Raw genomic sequence first — 25841 nt, 5'->3', positions numbered from 1 at the left:
TAAAGGGTTTTCACAGATCAAACCATTTTTTGCTACCATGCCTCTGGATTAGCAAATTATTTTATTTGGCCAAAGCAAATTGTATTCTACTTTTTTTGTCATTATTTCAAGAAAAAGTACAGGCAATTTTCAGATCAAAGAAGATTTAATACTATTCACCTGAGATGGATAAGTTACCGGTACCAAACCCAGCTTTAACATCAACACACATGCTCTGTTACTTGAAGGAATTTGAAATTAGACTGCATTGATCACAACTGTTGTTGATCATGCATCTCTGAATAAATTACCGCATTTCGTTTGTAACAAAAATTATATTTACAGAAATAAACAGGGTGTAGTTTCACAATTCCAAAGAACTCCCCACTGCCATCAGATCAGTGAATTAAAAATGAACCAGACACGAGCTCACTTGCTCCTTTTTTTTTACACTTTTTACTTACTTTAAAATTTAATTTATGACAATATTTGCACCTGCAAAACAACAAATTTTGTGACATGTTTATGACAATAAATTCTGATTCTGAACACACTTGATGGTCATTTTTCTTTCGAAGAAGACAAACAGCAAGTGATTGTGAAAAGATCCCCGTGGCAAATGCTGCATTTTTTTTTCCTCCCTGGGTCTTCTCTTCAGTTTTTCAATGGTACACAGCAACTCTCCAATGAAATTCAACCAGAAAAGGGGAAGTTTTAAGGAACCATTTAAGTTAATTCCAATGCATCTCTAATGGGTCTCAGGACTGCTCTTATTTAAAGAATGCGGGCTCCCTGCTGGTTCTGGGAGCCGACTTTACATCAACGCTGGGACTTGCATTTCAGTAGTGGATTGCAGGTCCAGGTCCAGCACCAGAACTGACAAGGATTACTCTAATTCTAACTCCTTCGGATTTCAGATCTATTGTCAGAGTGCATGCATGACATCGCATACAACCCTGAGGTTCCTTTTTCCTGCAGGCGTGGCAGAATTATCCCTAATTGGTAGTGCAAAAAATAAACTGTACACAGGGTAAACATGTCACCAAATCAAACAGATAACAAATGCAAACAAACTGTGCAAAGCCGAGAGAGAGCAAAGAAAATCAATAAAGTGCACAAGTAAGAGCCCTTCAATGAGTCCCTGATTGAGTTTGTCGTTGAGGAGTTCCGATGGTCGAGGGCTAGCAGCTCTTCCTGAACCTGGTGGTGTGAGTCTTGTGGCACCTATGAACGTCCTTTGGAAGTACATTAACCCTTCTTGGTTTTAAAAACTAACTACCCCCAAGCGGGCTTGAAATCGCACTGATTTATTATGCAACGTTAGACCAAAGGCTCTTAGATACATTACCACTCACCCACACCAACCCGACCAGATCAAAGCCACCTCTTTACTGTGCACATGGATTATCTAAACAAGAGTGACATTTGGAACATAATAGGTCTATGATCTAAAGTACATAAAGTGAGTTTTATTTTGTTGCAGTCCATTACAGGACACATCAAGAGTTGGCAGTAAAGCAAAACTAATTTCCAACCAACAGCTTTGCTGGAGTTTATGGCACTTATTTAAGTCTATTAAGAACACACAAAACTTATCTTTCCCCATTTCAAGCTTTTTTATTATTTAAATACACCGTACTAGAGCAAATGGATTTTTGTTTGAAAATATCACAAATAAAATCTCCATTCTTAAAGTCCTACATAAGAGACTGGAAAGGTGGGATGTTTCTGCTGGGGGTGGGATGGGGGTTAGGAGAAGCAACATTTGACAAATCACATACATGCATGCATACATGTTATTGTACAGAGAACCACTACAAGTGTTTATGATAGAGAACTACCACAAAGAGCACTGGATTGTTTTCTCCCGTTGATGCCTCTTTATTAATAATAACAATAAACACATCATCTTTACAACACTTAGAAATACAAAGAGCCAACATTTTTTTTTGCAAGGATGTTTTAAAGAAAAATAGATTACAAGGGGGAGGGGGGGGGGGAAGAGAACCCAAGGCCAGTGCCCTGCTAATTATTAATGTAGGTACATAGCAATTTCAAAACCTCCAATAATGAATTTAATTTATCATTATCCCAGATGTCCTTCAATGGCCACTTGATATTTCTTATTACCTTCACAACCCCCTCTCTCCCCCCCCCTCCCCACCCCTTCTGAACAGTTATTAGCCCGGGGTTCACGGAATCGTTATTCTGGTGTCCTCAAGTCATTTTGAATGCAAGAAGAGCTTGGTGAGAGCGAACTAGCGAGGGTATACAAGTGGGCAATGTCATCGTGTACCTGGCACTGAAACCAGCCAAAGGTTTATGACGGTCTACTGGAACGAAGTGGGGTCCACTTGCAATGAGCCAGATTGAAAAGATGAAGGCACGCTTTCTGCACTGCTCCAACCCATCTCAGCAAACCTGGAAAAGAAATACAGAGGGATCAATCTCCAAAGAGGCATAGATATGAATCGCCAGCCTACGATTAAGGGTATATTTGTCACAAAGTACCGAGTACGGCGAGGAAAGTACAGGATCTAAATTCAGATTCAGTTGTACAGCACGGTAACAGGCCCTTGCAGCTCACAAGTCTGTGTAGCCTAAATACCCCAGTTACCCTACAAGCCCCGCATGTTTTGAAGGGTGGGAGCACTGGAGCACCCGAAGGAAACCCACGCAGACACGGGAAGAACGTACAAACTCCTTACAGACAGCACCGGATTGCAATGATGAAGAAAGATCAATTAATACCAAGAAAGGGCAGCATGATAGCACTGCTATGGGGTTCATTCAGGAGCCTGATGGCTGTGGGGATGTTTGGGCTGTACGTGTAGCTGAGGAATCTAACTCCCATTCTGCATTTACTCAAAGAATTAACGACATTGAGTTTCACCTGAACTCTCTTTACTTTTTTACAAAACAAAATGGAGTGAGCTATTTATAGAAATTCACACAAGCTTGACACCAAGGCACAAGCCATTCAGTTGATTGATGGTTCCAGTGGTAACACCCAGTCCTGGCGAAAGTGGATCACTCTGATTAGGGCATCCTAGCAGGGGAAGAGACTTTCACATTGAACCTTCTCCCCAATAGGACGAGGGAGAAGAGAGTGCGTCCGAGGTGCTAACCTTGCCTCATAACACACATTTTCCAATCCAGTCAACATCCTCATAAATCTCCTCTCCACCCTCACCACAGCTTCCACATCCTTCCTCTAATGAGGTGGCCAGAACAGAACACAGTAGTCTAGGTGGTATTACATTGCTAGGGGAGACCAGAACTCGGGCACATGGCCTCAAGATTCAGGGTAGAAAACTTCGGACAGAGATGAGGAGGAACTTCTTTTCCCAGAGGATGGCGAATCTGTGGAATTTGCTGCCCATTGAAGCAGTGGAGGCGACCTCAGTAAATGTATTTTAAGACAAGGTTGGATAGATTTCTGCATAGTAGGGGGATTAAGGGATATGGGGAGGTAGGTGGAGATGAGCCGATCATCAGATCAGCCACGATCACATTGAACGGTGGAGCGGGATGGATGGTTGACCCCCGCTCCTGTTTCTTATGCTCTTTAAGTGTGGTCTCACCAGAGAAATATTTCTTTCCTCTTCCCTGCGCACCTTTCAAGTGCTGTGCATTTCAAACATTTTCTGATTGTGTTTATTTTACCTTAGTCAGAGCACGCCAGGGGGCAACCGAGATGACTGATGTCACTCAGCCAAAGGAAGCACTACAGAGATGAGTTACATATCGAAGGAAACATCTCCATTACATTAATCCAGCTTTCAAATAGATTTTAGGAGTTGCCGCCAGAAAGCAACATTCAGGCTTGTAACATTTATTCAGGGCAGCTGTCAGCTTCGGACTAAATGGATTTAAATTTTGCATTACTGACATTGTTCTATTTTGAAATCCGCTCATGCACGCCAAACAATATGGAAAGCTTTGATTTTTTTTTCCACCCCGCCCCAATGTCAGATAAAGGTGCCCACCAAATGACAACTACAAAATGGAGACCTTGACCCGATTTTCCAAGTAAACAGAAGGAGACTATAGACAGGCTGGATTTAAAACAGCACACTACCATCACAGGGCTGCAACCACTTATGTGGGAAAAGAGATGAAAGACACAGATTGCTGCAATCTGCAAGGAGTTGCTTTCCCCAAAAAACAATGGTGAAATACTGTACTGGTCGACAAAATCCTTCACAGTAGAGAACAATACAATCTTCGGTACTCGATCCCCCAATCGTTCACCAAATGTCCAAAGGGTTAATTAAATACATGAGTAATTTTTTTGGTGGGGAAAAATAAAGTCGTACCCTGAGTTCTCACTGGTGAAAAAACTTTTAACAGTTTAGTGCATTTCTCTTTTTCTTACCCTTTCATCAAACCACTAAAAGCCTGAGGTGCGTTTAGTCATTAGGCAACCCCCCACTCGCAGGCTAATTAAACTAGCTGAGGCATTGAGCTTTAATTCCCCTGAGTTTGACCACAGTGTGAGAAAGGTAATTTGTCTGTCTTGAACAAAGAGATTAGGGAGCAGGTCTAGCGCCTATTTAATAAATGAACATCAAATGTCGGCCACTATCGACAGAGACAACACCAATTATGCCATTTTAATGTTTTGCATTTTTTTAAAAAAAACAAACTTGTCAGGCAGATTTTCCATCCTTGGCAGCACTTTGTCCATTCGAACAAATAGCGTCCTGTTCATTGGCAAAGTGGTGGTGGTTATCAGGACAGCAAAACCGAGTGATGTGGTTTTAAACTCCCCATAATATAAAAAGTTAAAGTTGTAGGGGTTGGGTGTAAAAAAAAAGTTACAATTCAAGGTTTCCTTTGCTGCACTATGGTCAATGGTAAAGGGGGGGGGGGGAGGGGGGGCGGGGAGGGACTACTGTTTAACAATTGTTAAAATTTCACTCAATTAACCTTCACAGCCCTGCAACAAAATTCACTGACCACTTTCACTGTGTGCGTTTTTACTTCCTGGAACTCTAAAAAAAATAGCAGGAGCATCTGTTCTGCCACCCAGTAAGATCCTCTTTTACCTCAATACTGCCATCCCAGAATAATCTCTACATTCCTTCACCCACTCCATCCCCAAAATCCCATCCGTTGCAAACCCGACTCAAGTGCAGGAACACGCCGGATTGCAATCCTAGCATCTCAGTCTTCTCTACCCTGAAGAATTGTCCCCGACACCAAATTTCCATCTTTCTGATTCCTACACCATGGATTTATGTAAAGTATGAAAACAAAACTTCTCTTCAAGTGAAACACATCCCATGCCTTTAATTCTTAGCTATGCATTGAGCAATACAAGAACATTGACACACTCCCCCTAGTAATGAGGAGGGAATATTTCGGAAGGCAAAGTTGCAACAGTCACATGATTTGTAATCTATAGCCCCTTTTCCACTGGCATCCCAGTTAATTGGCCGTGCAGTGGCCCGGGATAGGAAGCCCTTTGTGCTGTTTCCACTGGGCCACCCTTAACTGGGACACTAATTGCTTTTCCACTGGACACAACTCATCCCCGGGGATCGGAGTGTTCTACCTTCAAATGGAAGTGGGTGAATTTCCGCTATCCCTTTTCCACTTGTTTTATCGGCCTGCTGGCATCAGCAAACGCTGGGGATATGAGTAGGGGTAGAGGCAGTTAATCCCCAGCGAGAAATGACATAATTTGATACCGGCATTTGGACAGAGTTCCTTTTCCACTGGACCCTGTCCCAGTTAATTCCTGGGACAGGATGCCAGTGGAAAAGAGGCTTATGATGTTAAGCTAATACAGTAAAACTCCTGTTGCGCAGAATTGAAGCAACCGGCAAAAATAAAATCCAGAAAAATAAATAAATAAGAATTTCAAATAAATAAAAATTTAAATAAAAGTTTAAAATTGTAAATTGTTTCCTGAAGAAACACATAAACATTTGGTGAAGATGAGAGCAAATATTTAGCAAATGGTCATTGCTTTGCTCCTAGCAGTTGTTTGAATAAAGTTGTGTTTGAATAAAATGGCGTCACCCAGGATGAAGAGCTGGTTGATGCCACTCACAGTTGGGGTGACTCTCTTAAAGTATCTCCTTATCCCTGCTTAGTAAGAGTCTTTATCGCTATTAGTATATTGTTAAGTATATTAGTAAGGTTTTATCTGTAAACTTGGGGGGGGGGGGGGGGGGTTAATTATCTACAATGTATTTTTCGTCTTTCTATCTGCTCTGTGGACGGGGAGGAACCTGCAGATGGGGAACTGAAAATAAAATAAAATTCTTTAAGGTTTATATATTCCCATGATTGAAGTTTGTTCAGTGTACGAATGGTACAGTATTTTTGTCTTTTAATCTGTTTATTCTTAATGCAAAGCGTATTAGTTTGGCATTGTAAGAGTGAATCTCAAGCTTATCTGGCATCTACCACTCCCCATAGGTTTCTCCAGTCACCAAGGCTTTGGGATTTTCAAGGCCAAGGTTACATCCATTTTCCCCTGCATCAGATTGCAATCGACCCATTAAAACATGGCCCATGTGGAGGAACTTGGATTGGGGAGAGACCCACAAATGTCCACCCTAGCATTTCGGAGAGGGTGAAAAGAGACAGAAAGGCCTTGTGCTCCACTTTTAGACTTTTATTTAAGAAGAGGATTTGGGCGATAGGTGGAGATGGGGAAAGGAAACTTGTGCCCCTTCTTATCCCATCTCACACAAGCTAGTGATCACTCAATATCCTTAACATTCTCAGAATGATGGCTGGTCCACAAATTTTCCTCAAGATTGCATCAGACTAGTCCAGGTTGATTGTGATCAGGGCAACAAAATTCTTCCACCTGTTGCCCAAATCCTCTTTCCAAAAAATGTCTAAATGTGTAACATGAGGCCTTGGATGCTGTGCTCTTTTCACCCTCTCTGAAATGCTGATGGTGGATATGTGTAGGGCTCTCCCAAATCTAATTCCTTCACAGGTGGCCACATTTTAATGGATTGGACACAATCTGATGCAAGGGAAAATGGATGTAACCTTGGCCTTAGGAATCCCAAAGCCTTGATGACTACTATAAAATCCCTGGTATCCAGCAACTATGGCAATTGGTAGATGTGGGATAAATGAGTATTCCGGTTGCTTTAAGACTCACTCTTACAATGCCTAACTAATGTACATGCATTAAAAATAAACACAGTTTAAAAGACAAAAATAACAAGAGACTTCCACAGCTTACTTGGCATGCAAGCCTCCTTGCAAAAGGAAATTCTAAGGTGTTGATTGATTGCAGTGTTTCAGGTTATCTAAAGTTATACAGCATGGATATAGATTGAATAGAGATTAAGGCAATGATTTAGGTGCTACGTCATTGAGGACTCTATCAAACTTCTACAGGTGTACTCTGGAAAGTATATTGACTGCTTGCTTCACCGCCTGGTTTGCCAATTCATGTGCCCAGGAACGCAAAGGTAGCAACCTGGTCCATTACAGGTTCCGAACTGCCATCCACTGCAGACATCTATGTGCGCTGCCTTAAGAAGGCAGAAGGCAGCGATCATCATAAAGGATCCCCATCATCCCGGTCTCAACCTCTTCTCACTCCTACCTTCGGGCTGAAGACCAACACGTCTAGGTTCAAGAACAATTTCTTTCCAACACAGATCGGACTCTTCAATCTCCCCTTGGTACACTAATCAGGGACTGCTCCATCACCAGAAAAGGACCTGCCTGCTCTATTGCAAGTCATTATTTTTCCCCTGGGATCACTGTGAATATTTAGTATCTACCTTATGAGTTTTTGTCTTTTTAATTCAAGTTCACTTTGTTTTAACCTTTCAGTTGCACAAGCATGAATTTTGGTGCATATACAAATTTTAGAATATGTATGACAATAAACCCATTATTTATTATGATGAATTCACTGGGTGAAGGATTTGTATGACAGACTAATCCAAGTGGAACTAGATAGAGGACAACAGAGCCTCCAAACGAACCAATGACAATGGTTCAACAGCATCCAAAGGAGCCCCACAGTTGGCACAAAATCATAACTGGTAATCTCATGGGGATAAAAAGTTCCCCTTCATTCATCAAAGACAAACATTGCAGAGTGAATGAAACTCTTGTAATATTTAATAAGGAATAGTTGTTTTATCATGCAAATCAATAAGGAACAAGATGAAGTACTTTACATTACGCTGAGTCTATAATATGCTTGTCCATCTGTGAAGATTTGTGTTGGAGTCAACACAGGACTAACTAAATCCATTGGTACGAACCACTAACTTTCCCCATCCTTACCCTACCTCACTGCTTGTTTAACTTCATACTTCTTTCTTTCAATCTTTTTATTAATCATATTATAGGTAAACAACACATGAGGAGATTAGGAGTACATAATCAAGAAGAGGGCAAAATATCACTAGATGACATCGTATAACATATTGTGTTACCCCACAATCAACTGAAATGTTCCAAAAGAGAGTGAAAAAAAATTATATAAAACCCCACCTCATCAAAGAAAAAAAAAGATTGGACAGCCAATCTTGAGAATTTATTAATAAAAATTAATCGTCTGGTCTTCACCTACAAACTTCACACTTCTCATTAAATTTTCCAAGGGCAAATCCTCCTTCCCAAGATCACTGGAGAAAATGGAACACAAGGTAAACCTGGGTTAATTGGAAGCAAGTGAAACACAGAAGTCTGCAGACATCGGGTTTGTAGTAAAAGCTGAAGGAACCCACAGAAGTCTGCAGACACTGTGTTCCTCCAGCATTTACTGCGTGTATTTTAATTGGAGTATTTATCCATTGATAAATGCTTAAAAGCACATGCACCAAACTGTGTCAGGTTTAAACATGTTAAATCCACCAACAGGTATGGTAAGGGAGGCATATGATTTACTGGGAAAGATAAAATTAAAAAGAAAACCTTTGTATTGTTTTGAACAAAAATAACATTGTTCAGAGACCAATGCCAGTGTAATACCAGTCATTTCACCAAAATCCTAGCTACAGCAAAAAAAGAGGAATGTTCGCACACAGCGTGTTACTGTATTCTCAAGCACAGTACCAATGTTATTTGATAAGACAACAGAATTGAATCTCATTGTGATATTTTATCAACTTCCCAGTACGATCTAAGTGGTGATTGGAACTCCATTCAGTAGCATGTTTTTCTGCGTTATTTGTGTTACTTGCCATCTCTTTAGTGTCCTAGACCAGCCATTCTCAATCTTTTTTTTGGCTACGGCCCCCTTTGAACTGAGCTCAATGTTTATGGGCCCCCTTCCATGTGAAGCAGTCAAGTTTAGTTGGTTTCTTCCATACTCCTAATGTCTACATAAAAAACATTAAAACTATTTAAGGCTTTAGTCTGTGGTCCGTCTTAAATGTGCTATGGCCCCTTTGGTGGGGAGTGGGGGGGGGGGGGGGTCCAGCTGCAAGGCACCTGTTGAGAATGGCTGCTCCAGAAAACATATTTCATGGTATGTCCATGTTGCACTCACAAGAGCTGCAAAGGAAATTCAAACCAACATGAGCAGAGAGTTTCCCTCTTGTGCAGAATCAAAAGAGGTTGAAAAGAACCTTGGCTTACCTTCTGGTCAGATAGTAGAGGATTGCTCTGAAGCGGATTCAAATGTCCATTGATAAGGGACGTGGGTCTGTCATGTTCACAGAATAAACTGCCGTTGATGTAATGAAATCTGTCTCCAGGGACAAGACGATTTCGGCAGGTGGCACAGGTAAAGCACTAGAGAGAGCGGAAAGTGACACCATTTTCGACATCATTAAGAGAGTGAAAAACTAGAGGCCATAAATATCAGTAAAACATGACTCATAAATTCAAGAGAATCCTCTTTAGGCAGGGAGTGGTTAGAATCTGGAAGTTGTAGTCAAATAGAAGAACAAAGGGAACATATAAATGCATTTAAATTCAAATACAATCAAAGGAAAAAGCATTACAGATTTCTCGGCAGGATGAAGTCACATGAAGTGAAAACTCATAGAATATGGGCATTCAAATAAATGATTTGGGTTCAATGATCACTTTCTAGCATTAGAGCATTGCTTAATTCAGTGCTAATAAAATACTGTAGATCAGCTCAATACACACTATGAACGTAAAAGTTACAACAGCGGCATTGACAGAGCATAGAAATGTGCCTTGCTAATTAGTTCTGAAATTCCTTAACACGGGCAGATAGTATTACCTTGAGATGATAGACGTTGCCTTGTGCCCTCATGACCAACTCACTGGCTGGGATAGATTGTCCACATGCACTGCACGCTCCGCTATTCCCAAACAATCTAGGAAGCAAAGAAAATGCAGGAGTTACCCTTCATACAAGGGTCACTGGAAATTTTTTTAGCAATCAAAAGATACTGTTCACTGAGAAAATATTCCTAGAGGTCCCAGTATTTTGCATACACTCTTTGGCTTGGCTTCGCGGACGAAGGTTTATGGAGGGTACGTCCACGTCTGCTGCAGGCTCGTTGATGACTGATAAGTCCGATGCGGGACAGGCAGGCACGGTTGCAAGGGAAAATTGGTGGGTTGGGTGTTGGGTTTTTCCTCCTTTGTCTTTTGTCAGTGAGGTGGGCTCTGCGGTCTTCTTCAAAGGAGGTTGCTGCCCACCATACACTACTTGTGTAAATGATCGAACTGTACATTTGATAAAGATTTTGTGACTTCCCTATCCTCTGCCCTCCCCTTTACCCATCCACACCCCACTTAAAAATGTTCATGTTCCATTTCAAGAATCTTCAAGAATCCAGTCATTTGCAATCAGATGTTGAACAGGAAAGCACTTTCACCCAGCACTTGGAGAACATAGAGTAGTTGGGCAGAGAGAGGTGGTGGGGGTTTAGAAAAGGTGTGAGTGCCATTGCTAAAACTGTTGTGGGAGGAATGAACTGCATCCAGACCTAATCCTGGAAGCAGGCTTTCCAAAAGGGTCTAGTTTTAATCAAACCATCCACCTGGAAGAGCATTCTGGCATATAGATCTGATCTGATCTGATTCCATGTACTGAAGACCCTAAAAATAAATATTTCTCTCAGACAGCTCTGGCTGTTCTAAATGAGTTTCTATTGGCTATCATTTCACTAAGGTAAGGAAATAATCCCCTGAAATGGTATCCTCCTAAATTACAGTCCATTAGTTCGACCATCATCCCACCACTGCTTCAGGTGTGGTCTGCTAGGAATGTGACCACATCATCCAATGGAGGTTAAATCAGGGTGACAACAGCCTCTCTCATATCCCTGCACCACTCTGGATACTTTGTCACCATTAATGTATACATTCAGCCTTCCTTGTGTGGTGGTACACCACCAACCTACTGCAGGGGGGCAACCTCTGTACCTGCAGGGGGACAGGTCAACACCTGGCCGACCTGAATGGATCAAGCCGCACCCGGTCGGGTGTCAATCACCCTCTGGGATATAAGCCTGAGCCAGCCCTCCGAAAACTCACTCAAGAGTTTACTGCAGTACAGCCAGCACCGCCACTCTGTGGATGTCTTTGTCGATTAAAGCCTGTTGTACAGTCTCTTCGGTTTTGTGTGTTTGCTTCTGTCAAACAGAGCCCCACACCTTGTCTGAGTGATCATGGCTGAAAGCCTGGGAATTTAGGAAGAGACCATGATGTAGGGGTAGAATTAGGCTATTTAGCCCATCGAGTCTGCCCTGCTATTTAATCATGAACTGATCCATTTCACCACTCACTCCACTGCCCAGCCTCCTCCCATATAACCATATAACCATTTACGGAGCGGAAACAGGCCACGTTGGCCTTTCGAGTCCGCACCGGTTCACTGATTTTGTGTGCCCTCTTCAGGTATTGGTCCCAGTAGATCTTCATTCAATAACGATGGGTGAACCCCATTACCTTTGAAGCCCAGGCAAATCAAGAATACACCTGGCCTCCACAACCACCTGTGGCAACAAATTCCATAAATTTACCACCCTCAGGCTGAAGAAATCCCTACTCATTTCTGTTCTGGGCAGATGCCCTTCAATCCTGAAGTTGTGCTCTCTTGTCCTAGACTCTCCCACTATGGGAAACAACTTTTCTATATCTACTCTGTCCACACCTTTCAACATCCCCCCATTCTCCTAAATTCCTAAATACAGATCAAGAGCAGTCATTCCAGGAATCATCCAACTGGATGTCCTTTGAACCCCCTCCAAACTTCAGCACATCTATTCTTAAACGAGGAGCCCCAAACTGCTCACAATACTCCAAGTGAGGTCTCACCAGTGCCTTATAAAGCCTCAACAACACAAGAGACTGAATAGACTTACACATTTTCTTTTCTCTGGAGATTAGCAGAATGAGGGGAGACCTTATGGTGATTAATAAAATTGTGAAGGTGAATTCTTTTCCCCAGGGAAAGGGAACCTAAAACCAAGGTGAACTTGTAACGATTTAAAAGGAACAGGCGGGTTGGGGAGGGTGCAGAGAGGGAACTTTTTCTCCAGTTAATTCATATGTCAAACCAACTGCCAAATGAAATGTTATTGTCCTGTACAATTGAGAGGATTATATGAAATTTGGATGGGTACATTGCTGAGAAAGGGTTAGAGGGTAAGTCGGACTAGCTCAGATGGACATCTTGATAGCATGGATGAGATGATACAAAGGGCTCATTTCCTTGTTGGTGACTGTGACTCTATCCTGCCCTTCATGTCTCGCCAGTTCCCAACACTTTCATTCAATCAGCAGAGCAGGGATGTTGCCCACCATTACGTCCTCCAGTTTAGGGGTGTGCGATGTTGGGATGGCTGCAATGAAAGGTGTTGGGGCAGACAGGGAAGGCAGAGATCCCAGCAAGAAAATCATATTTCACCACGATTTAACATCAGATGCACTCCCGTGAACGCGCCATTTGTCACTCTGTATGTACAGGGCGGGCAGGCTCGCCATTCGTCACCCTGCAGGTACAGGACGGGCTCGCCATTCGTGGCTCCGCGTGTTCAGGCCGGGCTCGCCATTCGTCGCTCCGCGTGTACAGGCCGGGCTCGCCATTCGTCGCTCCGCGTGTACAGGCCGGGCTCGCCATTCGTCGCTCCGCGTGTACAGGCCGGGCTCGCCATTCGTCGCTCCGCGTGTACAGGCCGGGCTCGCCATTCGTCGCTCCGCGTGTACAGGCCGGGCTCGCCATTCGTCGCTCCGCGTGTACAGGCCGGGCTCGCCATTCGTCGCTCCGCGTGTACAGGCCGGGCTCGCCATTCGTCGCTCCGCGTGTTCAGGGCGGGCTCGCCATTCGTCGCTCCGCGTGTTCAGGGCGGGCTCGCCATTCGTCACTCCGCGTGTGCAGGGCGGGCTCGCCATTCGTCGCTCTGCGTGTGCAGGGCGGGCTCGCCATTCGTCGCTCTGCGTGTGCAGGGCAGGCTCGCCATTTGTCGCTCTGCGTGTTCAGGGTGGGCTCGCCATTCGTCGCTCTGCGTGTTCAGGGCGGGCTCGCCATTCGTCACTCTGCATGTACAGGACAGACTTGCCATGGGCAGGCTCGCCATTCGTCAATCTGCATGTACAGGGCAGGCAGGCTCGCTATTAGTCTCTCTGCATGTACAAGGCAGGCTCGCCATTCGTCGCTCTGCATGTACAGGGCAGACTCGCCATTTGTCTCTCTGCATGTACAGGGCGGGCTCGCCATTCGTGGCTCTGTATGTTCAGGACAGGCTCGCATGTACAGGGTGGGCTCGCCATTTGTCGCTCTGCGTGTATAGGGCAGGCTCGCCATTCGTGGCTCTGTATGTTCAGGGCGGGCTTGCATGTACAGGGTGGGCTCGCCATTGGTGACTCTGCATGTACAGGGCGGGCTCGCCATTCGTGACTCTGCATGTACAGGGCAGGCTCGCCATTCGTGGCTCTGTGTGTTCAGGGCGGGCTCGCATGTACAGGGCGGGGAGGCTCGTCGAATGTGCACCCCGCTGTTGCCACGTTATTGAAAATAACCTCTTAAGTCGTTATTAAAAGTATCGACGGGTGACACGCTGCAGTAAAGCTGCCCGCTTAAGATAGCTTTTAATAAGGAAGCCGAGCAACAAATTTTACACCAGCATCGATTGCCAGAGTTCAATCAAAACTCCATCTCAAAACTAATTAGTTTAGATACACAACCCATCGACACGTTCGCGGCTGAGTTATAATGGCTTGTGCTGGGAGGGCGCCGAAGATTGGCCACGACACACACACCCGGTCTGGGTGAAAAGGGTCGACGTGGCCTCCGGGATAAATCACGGTCGGGACGCACTGACTTCGCCTGCTCATTGGCATCGAGAAGTGGCAAAAAGCAGGGGTCAAGAAGAGAAAGAGCCCAAGGTCGCTGGCTCGCCCCCGGTCTCCAAGGTCCACGGGAAACACCTTCAACTGGCCGACACCCTCAATCAAGCAGGTCGGAACGATCCCCTCCCACCCCCCTTCTCCCCTTACCCACCCAGGGAAAATGTGAACGCCCGAATGACACTGAAGGCCTCGTGGCCCAATTCGGAATCAATTCCAGCCAACCGAGTGTTTTTATAAATTTAATCGATCGAGATTTTGGGGGTCGCCTCTGGATCCGGGAGAGACGAGTATTGGAGTAAATTGGGGGGGGGGGGGGACTCTTCCAACCGATGGGCAGCGGTTTGGCTGTGAAGACAAATTCAGGGTCAAATGTGTAACATTATCCGAAAACTTTTTGTAAACAGCCCCCCCAAAAGGGGTGGGGGTCTCGAGTGCATTGAATGGAACTTCACGGACCCGGGGTGCTCAATTAAGTCTGACACGGGACGTTCTGCTTGCAACTCCCGGCCAGGAAAGCACTCTCCCCGGCGCCGACTAATTAATACAGGGGGAGTTTAATCTTAGTAGGTTGTGACGACAGAAAATTGGTTTCAATTTTCTTCTGGTGTTCCGAGTCGAAGAGGTCGTTAATATTTCAACAATCCAGCAACGCGATCAATCACGGCATCAAGCCGGATCCCAAATGAGATGAAACTCTTCAAGCGTTTTAATAGCAGCGGAATACATTGATACATAAAGCGGCGCTTTTGCATAATTGCCGGGGAGAAGGAAAGAAAAACTGGCATCGGAGGAAGGGACGCGAAACCATGAAAGGGGGCGAAAAGAGCGGCGAGTGGAGGACAGAAAGTGGCGGAAATATCGGCTCGGTTCATGCAGAGTGGGCGAGCTTTTCCCGAGCGAATTAAATGAATTGTTATGACAAATCAAGATAAACGTCCCCCTAAATTACACCCGATTTAATTAATTGGTAATTCAGGGGGCTTTCCCCTTGCTACCAGCTCAAACTCGGCAATAACCGGCCGCTCTGATGAAGAGGGCAGCCGTCTGAAGTGTTATTATGTAACAATTGATAGGTTTACCGGGCGTACCCAGAATGGATGAGTGAGAGGGGGGCGGTGGGGAGGGGAAGTGGGGTGGGGGATCTAATTTAGTTCCGCGCCTGCGAATTCAAGCAGAGAGGGGGAGCGCCGGGCCTGCAGATAATCCTCTCTCAAAAGCCACTGTTCGTAATTAAATGTTATTTGGTGTCTTGGTTCCGAGATGGCGATTGGATTCATTTTCTAACCTCTTCTGCTGAGCCGCTTGCAAAACCCTTTCGAAGCTCCTAGTCTCTGATCGTGGACGGTGCCGGGTTTCGTGTGCGCGGGGGCAGGGCTGCCACGAATGAACCGATTTTTAAATCGTGCAGGTTTACACGCAGTCAGTTTTATCTGGAAGGATCTGAAACCCTCGGGTCGCGTCGGCTTCCCCTCTCTCACGGACCCCCAGTTCACCCCGAATCCCCCTCCTCTCTAGGCAACACCCCAATTAACAAGTGCGGCTCCTGCCTGCCTCTTTAATTCACCATGAGAAGCGCCAAGAAGGAACCACATCTCGTCAGTGGGGAAGTGTGCACGCCTTCCATTTAGTTCCCAGTCGAGGTGAAATCCGGCTCCCTCTCATCCGGTGCTGTTTTTTTTTGAGGGGGGGGGGAAGGAAAGAAAGCTCTTGATGGAAGTGTTTTTAACTCCAACTAAAACTTACAGCAGCAAAGTTTAACGGGAGCTCTCCTGGGCTTTCAATCCGGTCGCTAAAATATTTTTAAAAACTTGTTTCGCCAAATCACACAGAACCAAACCCCTTCCAGGGATTAAAAGTTTTAGAGGGGAAAAAAAGTTTTGGCATGTGATCTGTCCTCTTCCGTTGAAGAGATTGGAGGGGAGTCACGTGGTAGGAAGGTCTCCAAACTCTGGCGTGGTTTTCACTTGGAATAAGATTCTCCCTCCCTCCCCCCCACCCGGAGCAAAGATTCAGTGGGAATCAGCATTGCCAAGAACCCCCCCTCTCCTTTTACAAATGGATGCATATGAATCATGTTTTTAAAAAAAAAATGGAATTATTCATCTCGTTTAAATGGACTTTACCTTCAAAAGCACCAGACAGAAAAATATGTTCAATGTTGAGATATTCTCAATTCTTCAACCCCCCCCTCCAAAAAAAAACCAGCTGTTCTATGGTAAACCTAACAAACCAAATGCAACTATTTTTAAGATTGAAAATCAACAGGCAGAATTCAAATCAGACAGTTGAGGTCCGCCCCGGCAGCGCCACTGTTTACCTTTTCGTATCTGTCTCGAATCAATTCCTTTTCCAGTGATAGAGGGGTGGTAGAGTCGCAAAGATGGATTGACCTATTTTCATAAGATTCTGCATGGCTCTCGACGGAATTAATTTTATATTGCAACCTTTTTTAATGTCGTGGCAGCTCTGAATCTTAAAAGCTCTGGAGAACATTTCCCCCGTCAAGACCGTTCCTTGATCCAGGGGAGAGAAACGCGAAAAGTGCAGATGGCCGGGATCTTGAGCAAACATTAAGCCGTTCAGGGGAATGGAAAGGGTCAGGCAGCGCCCGTGTGGTCAGTCAACTTTTTAGGGTCGAGATCTTTCATCTACCGGTGATTGTCAACCTTTTCTTTCCGCTCACACGCCACTTTAAGTAATCCCTTACTCACCACAGAGCATCTACCGCTTCCAAAGCCGTGGGTGCTTATTAAGGGATTGCTTAAGATGGTTGGGAAAAAAAGACTGAGAACCCCTATCTATGCCATAGGTGCTCTGTAATTAGTAATGGATTACTTAAAGTGGTGGTGGTGGGGTGAGGGAGAAAGGCTGAGAACCACCGGTCTAGACTCTTCTTTTGATAGAAGGTCCCAACCCGAAGCGTTGACTGCCCACTTCTCCATGGATGACAAGTCCTTCCAACTTCTCATTGTTTGCTTGAAAGAATCTTGAGTGGGCCTTCGAATACACCGCTGAGAGTTAGTTGTCCTTTAAGACGGGGAAAGGAGAGGCTGCCAATGGGACGAGTTGGCGAAGTTGCTCCCTTTCCCTCCCTCCCTGCAGGGCAAGCCACGACCTGAAGAGTTGGGAGTCCGGGTGATGGGGGTGGGGGGGGGAAGGTTTACCTGATGTAGTCGTTCCTGCACAGGATCATCCCACTCTTGGTGTAGCATGACGTGCCGATCTCCCCGAGCTGAGCGTGGCAGCAGGAACACTTGAGGCAACGGCTGTGCCAGTAACTATCCATTGTGTATAGGAGGAAGCGGTCGGCGATTTTGCCTCCGCAGCCAGCGCACGTTTTCCAAGCCAACCCCGCGCGGTTCATCCCGGCTGTGGGCGTCTGCGAGTTCCCGTTGTTCACCATTGCGTTTTAGGGTTTTTTTTAAATGGCAAAACCACACGAATCTACATTCAGGAAAATAGAGAGAGAGAAACAGAAACAAGACAGAAATTAAGGTTAAAAACCACGAGTATTTCAATTGTGTGTTATATTTTTTTTTGCTGGCGTTCGGTTGGAGAAAGGATAAGGAAATCTCGGATCAGGCCCAGGCAGACAGTGGCGTTGCAGGCACCCCCCCCCCCCCCCTCAATTAAGTGGCTTGTTAACCTGTTACGCAAAGCCTGTGTTAAGGCTGGTCTAATCTGTCCTTGATCTCAACGCTGCTGTGGCTTCCCTCGGTGTCATTTCAAGATGAATTGCGCCCTCTCCATGAACACACGGGGAGGAGGAGGAGAAGGAGAGGTGGGTGAGGAAAGGGGGGGGGGGGGGCTGTTAGCTGCCCAGCACATGTGCCTGATGTGCGAATCGGTGCACGCTTCCCTTGTTTTTTTTTCCAACCCCCCCCCCCCCTCCACCCAATGCGGGGTGACAACGATCCCCATGAAAGGGGAGAAAACCATCTGAGGGCAACAATTAGAGCTGGCCTTCGAATGATGAAATCTCCAAAACAAATCGAATCGCTACTCCACCCCCGTCCCCCCTCCAAAAATACCCGGAACTGAGGCCTCAGCAAGTCCCCCTCCCCTCAGACTGAAGGAGGAGGAGGGGAGCTGTGTGTGTGTCTATTTTTTAAAAAATAATCTTTAACTTAAGCTGCGTTCGGACAAGCGGCCGGGCTCGGGGAAAGCCACGAAGAGCAAGGGGAGGGCGGCAGAAAAGCCGGCGGGGACAAACAGCGCAGCCTAAGCAAATCTGATCGCCTCCCATCTCGCTGAAATGAATAGCCTCCACGGTAGCACAAGCCTTACCTTCCCTCCGCTTGCTCGGCGGCCAGAGTGTCTGTGTGTGTGCGCGGGGACGTGGGGTTGATCGCTTAGCAGATATTTGCGACGATCTTGAAAGACGCGTCTCGAATTCGATGGCACATGAAAGAATCCAATTCGCGGACTCCCACCGATCGGCCTTCGGGTGTTTTAATCGGTGGCTGCTTGGAAGTCGCACGAAAGCGCTTTATGGACGTGCTCTCTCTCTCTCTCTCTCTCGTGTCGGCGGCCGACGGCGCAAGGGAAATCGAAGTTGGTGCTTCGAGATGTCCGGCTACTAACTTCTTCAGCGGTCAGAATACTCCAGGAGCCTCCTGGTTTCAGGATTGGGGTTCCGTGGATAGTTGGTGGGCGCGGGGGGAGAAATAAAGGAGGGCCAAGTGGAAGGTGGCAGAGGTTGCTTCCTTTTGGAGAGGAATGAACCCTCCCTCTCTCTCTCTCTCACGCACACACGGCGCGGCCGATCTACTTCGCGGCTGCAGCTCCCTACATGTGTTAGTGACAGCGGCGGATCCAGGAACACACCCCCCCCCCCCCCCCCCCCCCCGGAGCAGCACGTCAGCCCCGGCCGCCCAACCAGCAAGCCCCCCATTCAGGCGGAATAAGAGAAATGGCCAATCGCAGGGAGAGCAGGGCAAGATCACGCAGCTCGGGGTGACTGTCAGCCGCAATCGCCCCTTCTGGGAAGCGCAAATAGCGTGAACAGACGCACACAACACGTATGGGCTCTAGATGCCCGCTTCACAGAGAGGTTTTAATTTGCCATAATACTTCCGTCAGGAATCTGCTTATACGGGTCAAATGTGACGACCGTCTCAAGATAGGTTTGTTTATGGAGCAGAGAGAGAGGGGAACCATTCAGCCCGTGTGACTGCATTCAGTCAGCGAGCCTGAGCATCTGTTTGGGACCAGAACATGACATGAATAAAGGAAGATGTGGTCACCGAGCCAGCGGGTTCAGGGTTAACCGGCCTAGTAAAGGAAAAAGAAGCCCAGCTCAATATCATATATATAGATATTTTAAAAAGTGGATCTCCTGAGCCACCTGGCGAATCACAAGTCACTTACCTAGAAGTGCTCTATAAAATTGAGTGGACTGGCTTTTCAAGTGGGGAGGTTAATTTTCTTTCTCTCTCTCGCCCCCCCCCCCTAAAAATAATTGCTATCCCAGCGGATGATGTGCTTTCGCGAGTTCTATGAGTTTCAGGTCTTGATGCCGGGGTTGGGGGACTGGTGGGTGTGGTGGGGGGGGGGGGGGGGGGGGGGAGAGCGCGGCACTGCTGGGAGCGACATCAACCCCACCACTTGAAAAAAAAAATCCGTGGCACGAGTTTGAAGATCAAGATAGTCCCGGTATTTTGACCAGTTCAGCGATCAACATTCTGGTCTTTGTGAAAGTTATTGGTGTGCGTGGAGATTGGCCGCCACCTCGCTTGTCGTGCACATCAAAAGCGTCCCGTTTATTTCTGAAGCCCTTTGAATGAGGTACAATCTTCATTCGCACAAGAACGTGGGCAGCAGGGGCATTGCAACACCCACACCGGCAGCTTCCTCTCTTGATCTGTTGTCCCTTCATCGTGCTGGGCTGAAACCCGAGGGCTTCCTTTCCCAATCGGAATCGAGTTGTTCAAGAAGACACTTTTTCAAGGGTAGTCGAGAAGAACAGCGAAGGTGTCCTTGCCTCCTGAGTTAATCTTATCAACAACTCTTGCGTTTGGCACTTATTCTCCTGCAAGCTCAAGTTTATTGGTACAGTGAGCTAGCAGTCCAGCAAGTCAACTCTAACATGCATGCCGTCGTACAAAGTAAAAGAGCAAGAGTGCAATAACAAATGATCGTGTTTCTGTGGGGGGGGGGGGAGAGGACCTAGCAAGGGCAGTATTAGAGCCTTGTGGTGGGGTTCACTCGAGGGCCTGATCGCTGCAGGGAAGAAACCACCTCGAAGATTGTTGTACTCTAGAACCTTCTCTGTTACTGTCTGCCTTTCCTAGGCAGCAGGAGGTGTTCACGAAGTTGATGGAGGGGATGGGAGATTCGGCGTTTAATTTTCTGGTCTTGAGTGAAGCAGCTCCTGCCCCATGCTGCGATGAATCCAGCTAGAACGCTTTCATTGGTGCCCCTGTGGAAGTTGCTGAGTGACATGCGAAGCTTCCTAAGCCTTCCGAGGAAGTAAGTAGAGACGTTAGTCTGCTTTCTTCATCTTCATGTCAATGTGGTCAGATCACTGTAAATGTTTATTCCCAACAACCTGAAGCTATTCACCGTCTCCAATTCCATTGCCTGGATGTGGACAGGGGATGTGGGCTCTTTCCCAATTCTTGAACTCTGTGATCAGCTCCTACTCTGCTCTTATTTGGATACATCAGAATTTCCTCTTTGCTCAACTGTTTAAGGGTTTGGGTATCTGACAAGCAGCTCGGTTGGTTCCATCTTGAGTCCTTGCTGAATTAGTACAGTGAAAGGACGGTTCCCTGAAGCAGGCTTATGACCTAAAAGCGCCAACACTCCATTATCTTCCATTAATGCTGCCCCACCTGTTGAGTTGCTCTACTGTTTGAAATAGACAGTGCAGTTTCATTTCGTAAGTGAAAGCAAAATTGGCTAAGAATCCAACCCCACCCCCCCCCCCCCCCCCCACCCCGATCATCTGAAACAGAGGGAGTTGTGTGTTGGGTGAGAGGCAGAGGCTAAAACAGCTTTGAAACATTCAGGCCACCTCCTCCATGTTGACCAGTAATCCCATTTTCCATCACTCAATCTATAGCCCAAAGAACAGATTCAACTCTGATTCTCCCTGTATTTCAATGGCCAAGCAAGAATCTGCCATTCACATAACAGCCAAACCTCTGGATTAATAGAAAGCGGGAATCGTGCTCTGTGTTAAACAACCCACAGCTTTTAAAAGGGAAAGGTAGAGAACCCAATTGCCAAACTATCACTCAGACTGAATCTTTGCTTTGTTGATGCTGCAGATAATATTGAATTTGCTTAATTGCTGAGAGTTGTAGCTGGAACATGGCTTCAAATATATCTGAACGCATCACCATGGATGCAAACTAGCTGCCGCAGTAGAAAAGGGACAACATTATTAATGTTGGCAAAACTTGTTCTATCACAACCTTGCCCAGTCTGTGTAGACATCTTTCAAACATCCGTCATCATGAGATCAAATAAGGAGCAGAATGAAATCTAGAAGGAAAGCATGTCCCACATCCCCACTGTGTATTTGTACAAGTATATCTGATTTAGCCTTGCCACAAGGTTCTCCTTGTCTGAAGTGCGCTTGTATCCTATTCCCAATAGCTTGCTGGTTAAAAGCACCACCTGGTGGATGACCAGGCAATGTAGATGAGTAGATCCTTTGTTTGACTTTCCTTTTCCAAGCTTACATCCCCACCGAAATTACAATTATTGGAGCGTGGTGAATTGTGATATCACAGAACAAGATGTAACTGCTTATTGAACACAAGGGCATCAAGAACAGAATATCATGAGATCACAAGATATAGGAGCAGGAGTAGGCCCATCGAGTCTAATCATGAGCCGATCCATCTACCCACTCAGCCCCATTTCCCGGCTTTCTCCACATAACCCCTGATGCCCTGACTAATAAAATACCTGTTGATCTCTACCTTAAATACACCCAATGACTTTGCTTCCACAGCCACCTGTGGCAACAAGTGTCCCAGACCCTCTGACTAAAGACATTTTTTTGCATCTCTGTTTTAAACTGATGCCCTTTTATCCTGAAATTATGCCCTCTTGTCCATGAGAAACATCCTTGCCACATCTACTCCATCCGGACCTTCCAGCATTCGAAATTCCTCTATGAGGTCCCCCCATCCTCTGTACTCCAACGAGTACGGTCCAAGAGCTGACAATCATTCTTTACAAAAAAAAAGGACCAGATGGCTCTAATGGGCCAGGTAGTAAATCCTTATATGAAGTTGCACAAGGTGGATGCACTAAAACAATTCATTCAGTAGGCCGAGAAGTTATAAATAATGAAACTTTAATAGATAACATTAATCAATCTGAATATTTTATGCCACAAACTATGCAAAAAAAGCAGTATATATTAGGTTACTTAGCCCAGCTAAGCATGCAGGTGTATGCACTAGAAATAGTTTGAAGGATGTCTATACAGACTGGGCAAGGTTGTGATAGTACAAGTGTTGCCAACATTAATATGTTGTCCCTTTTCTACTGCGGCAGCTAGTTTGTGTCATGGTGATGCGTTCAGATATATTTGAAGCCATGTTCCAGCTTCAACTCTTCCAGGAGGAGGAAGGGGACCAATTGGATTGAGAACATGCTCTTGACTGTCACATAGATGAGAGGAAAATGCAGGGGCCATGTGAAAACAAAATCCAGCATGGAGCAGACTGCTAAAGGTCACTGACAGGATTTGACACTAGTTATACAAAGTGTCAGGAGTCATTAAATTATAATACAGATATATTAGTGCTCTATCAATAGGACTGAAAGAGGGCAGAGAAGATTTACTAGGATGTTGGCCAGACTTCAGGAACTGAGTTACAGGGAAAGGTAAAACAGGTTAGGACTTTATTCCCTGGAGCGTAGAAGAATGGGGGAAGATTTGATAGAGGTATTTAAAATTATGAGGGGGACAGACAGAATAAATGTAGATAGGCTTTTTCCATGGAGGGTAGGCGAGATACAAACCAGAAGACATGGTTTGAGGGTGAGAGGGGAAAGGTTTAGGGGGAACGTTAGAGGAACTTCTTCACACAGTGAGTGGTGGGAGTGTGGAACAAGCTGTCAGCTGAAGTGGTGAATGTTGGCTTAATTTTAATATTTAAGAATTTGGACAAGTTCATGGATGGAAGGAGTATGGAGGGTTTGGACTGGGTGCAGGTCAATGGGACAGGGCAGAATAATAGTTTGGCACAAACGAGAAGGGCTGAAAGGCATAATTCTATGCTGTAATGTTCCACGGTTCCAAGGACAATGGGGAAAACTACATAACACAGTTAACTTACGACAGCTAGTGAAGTGTGTTAGAATGAATGAAGCCACACAATTTCAGTTCTGTAATTCCATCTTTAATATCTTGAAGGGACTGTTAATAATATTTATTTTAGTTACTTAAATGTAAACAAAATCAATTTACTGAAGGAGTTCAGTGGGTCAGGCAGCATGATAAAGTGTTCCAACCCAAAACATTCTCCCACTGATGTAGCCAACCCACTGACTTTCTCCAGATGTTATTTTTGGTCCAGATGATAAAATTGTTCCAGAATATAAAACTTTGGTGAGGCCGCACCTGGAATACTGCGTGTGATTCCAGTCACCCCATTACAGGAAGGATTTGGAAAGAATACAGGAGAGGTTTACAAAATGTTGCCTGTTTGGAGGATGGGAGTTATGGAGAGAGATTGGAAAAACTCTTTCTGGAGCTTTCTCTGGAGCACAGGGGGTGGAGGGGATCCATGAAAGTGGTGTCTTAAATCATGAGATGCATTGATCAGATGGAGAATCAGAATCTTTTTGCCAAAGCAAGTGTCACATGCTAGAGACTGTTTAATGTGATGGAGAAGGAGTTTAAGGGAGATCTCCGGGGTAAATATTTTGCACAGAGAGTGGTAGGTGCCTGGAATGAGCTGACAGGAGAAGTGGTGGAGCCACTTACAACAACAGTGATTAAAAGGCATCTAAATAGACACCCGAATATGAAGGCAATAGAGGGTGTCTATCAGGTGCAAGCAGTAAATCTTCAGTTTGATTTTGACATCATGATCAGCACAGACACATGGGCCAAAGGGTCTCTTCCTGTGGTATACTGTTCTGTGTTCTATGTTTTATTCCAACATTTGCAGTTTCTTGTGCGTCCCCTGTACACAACATAGCCTTTCTTTAATCCTTTGGACTCCATGTCCCTGCTTTCAGGGACAACCAACAAGCGCATACACTCTGTGTCTCCGCTTTCTGGCACTAGTTTTATATCCATCCACGAGCTGGTTCATACTAGTGTCTCTACCGTAGTTTACCCATTGTGGCGGTGCAAATTGCTGCAAGCGAACCTGCCCCGTTTGTACCGCTGTGCTGGCGGGGCAGCTGCAGAAGATGGCACCGTCAGGGCTTATTTACGGCCTCGTGGCTTAGGCCACTGCTCACGCCCCGGGCCTCGTGATGCACGGGGCAGAACTCCCGTTGGCCTTAAAGGGGCATGTGTGAAATTCAAATAAACAGTTCTACTGGAAACCCCACCAAGTCTAGTGGTGTTTTCTGTGTGTAGCAGCTGCTACAGTAAATTAGATTCCCTTTTCATATCTAGCATCCAACATTAATTTAAGTGCCTCATAAAGGAACAAGAAATCTATTGTTGTAAGTTGTAAGTGCCCCAGAATACATTGGCCCTACAAAGCTACAATTGCTTTGACAGTTCTACCAGTTGGATGATTCTTATGGGAAAGTCAATGCCATCTTGCTTTGTGGTTTGCATTATGCCATGCCTGACTCATTCAGTAACCCTCTTATCTTTGTGTCAGGAGGTTGTGGGTTCAGGCCTCACTCCAGTGACATGAGAATGAAACGCACCAATCTACCATATACAGATGATACAGTACAACCCTGTTGGTGGTGTGTCACGTGACATCTTCCCTCCCAGATGGATTTCAGATTTATTGTCAGAATACATACATGACATCATATAGAACCCTGAGATTATTTTCCCAGGCAGAATGACCACTTATTGCATGTAAATAAATAAAGAAATGTAAACTGACTGTACAATGCAGAGAGGGAAAAAAATCAATAAATTGCATAAGTAAGAGCTGGTAAATGAGTCTCTGATTGAGTTTGTTCTTGAGGAGTCTGATAGTGGAGGAGGTAGCAGCTGTTCCTGAACCTTGTGGCACCTATACCTATTTCCTGATGGCAGCAGTGAGAACAGGGCGTGTGCTGGGTGGTGTGAATCCTTAATTGCTGCTCCTCTCCACAGCATCAATATAGACCTGAGAAGATGAGCAAAAGAAATGTCTTGGACCACATAGACCACCCCCCCCCCCAACCAGGTCCTGCACAAAATCAGTTGCTGTGTTTCTTGCAACAATAATTGCACTTGAAAATTTAACTGTATTTGCTGCAGAGAGAAAACAAAACATTTGAGAGACAACGTGAAGCTTTAAAAAGTTCTAAAGAAATGGAAACATTTATTTCACAGTGTTGGACCAGAAGAAAATGGTGTGCGTCCCTGGAGCTGGGAGTGTTTCAAACTGGCGACCAGCGCACAAAATGGGAAGTGTTCCATTGTTCAA

The 25841-nt window shown here is 45.5% G+C and overlaps 1 protein-coding gene across 2 annotated transcripts; it reads right to left on the bottom strand.

Moving 5' to 3' along the window:
* Positions 1–1836: 1836 nt before the first annotated feature.
* LOC138763987 (LIM domain transcription factor LMO4.2) lies at positions 1837–19069 on the bottom strand. Of its 2 annotated transcripts, none has more exons than XM_069939112.1 (5): positions 18547–19069; positions 17424–17703; positions 10178–10274; positions 9562–9717; positions 1837–2400 (listed from the first exon to the last, which is right to left on the bottom strand). In XM_069939112.1, exons 2-5 carry the CDS (start codon positions 17660–17662, stop codon positions 2392–2394), a joined length of 501 nt encoding a protein of 166 aa, XP_069795213.1. In that variant the 5' UTR covers positions 17663–17703; positions 18547–19069; the 3' UTR covers positions 1837–2391. The 2 variants fall into 2 exon arrangements, with proteins under 2 accessions (XP_069795213.1, XP_069795214.1); XM_069939113.1 differs by lacking the exon at positions 18547–19069 and adding an exon at positions 17906–18020.
* Between the last annotated feature and the right edge of the window lie 6772 nt (positions 19070–25841).

The sequence above is a fragment of the Narcine bancroftii genome, chromosome 5 (genome assembly GCF_036971445.1).
Source record: "Narcine bancroftii isolate sNarBan1 chromosome 5, sNarBan1.hap1, whole genome shotgun sequence".
Classification (NCBI taxonomy): domain Eukaryota; kingdom Metazoa; phylum Chordata; class Chondrichthyes; order Torpediniformes; family Narcinidae; genus Narcine; species Narcine bancroftii.
Note: the sequence above shows the minus strand (reverse complement) of the source record. Positions and strands in the feature narration are given on the sequence as shown.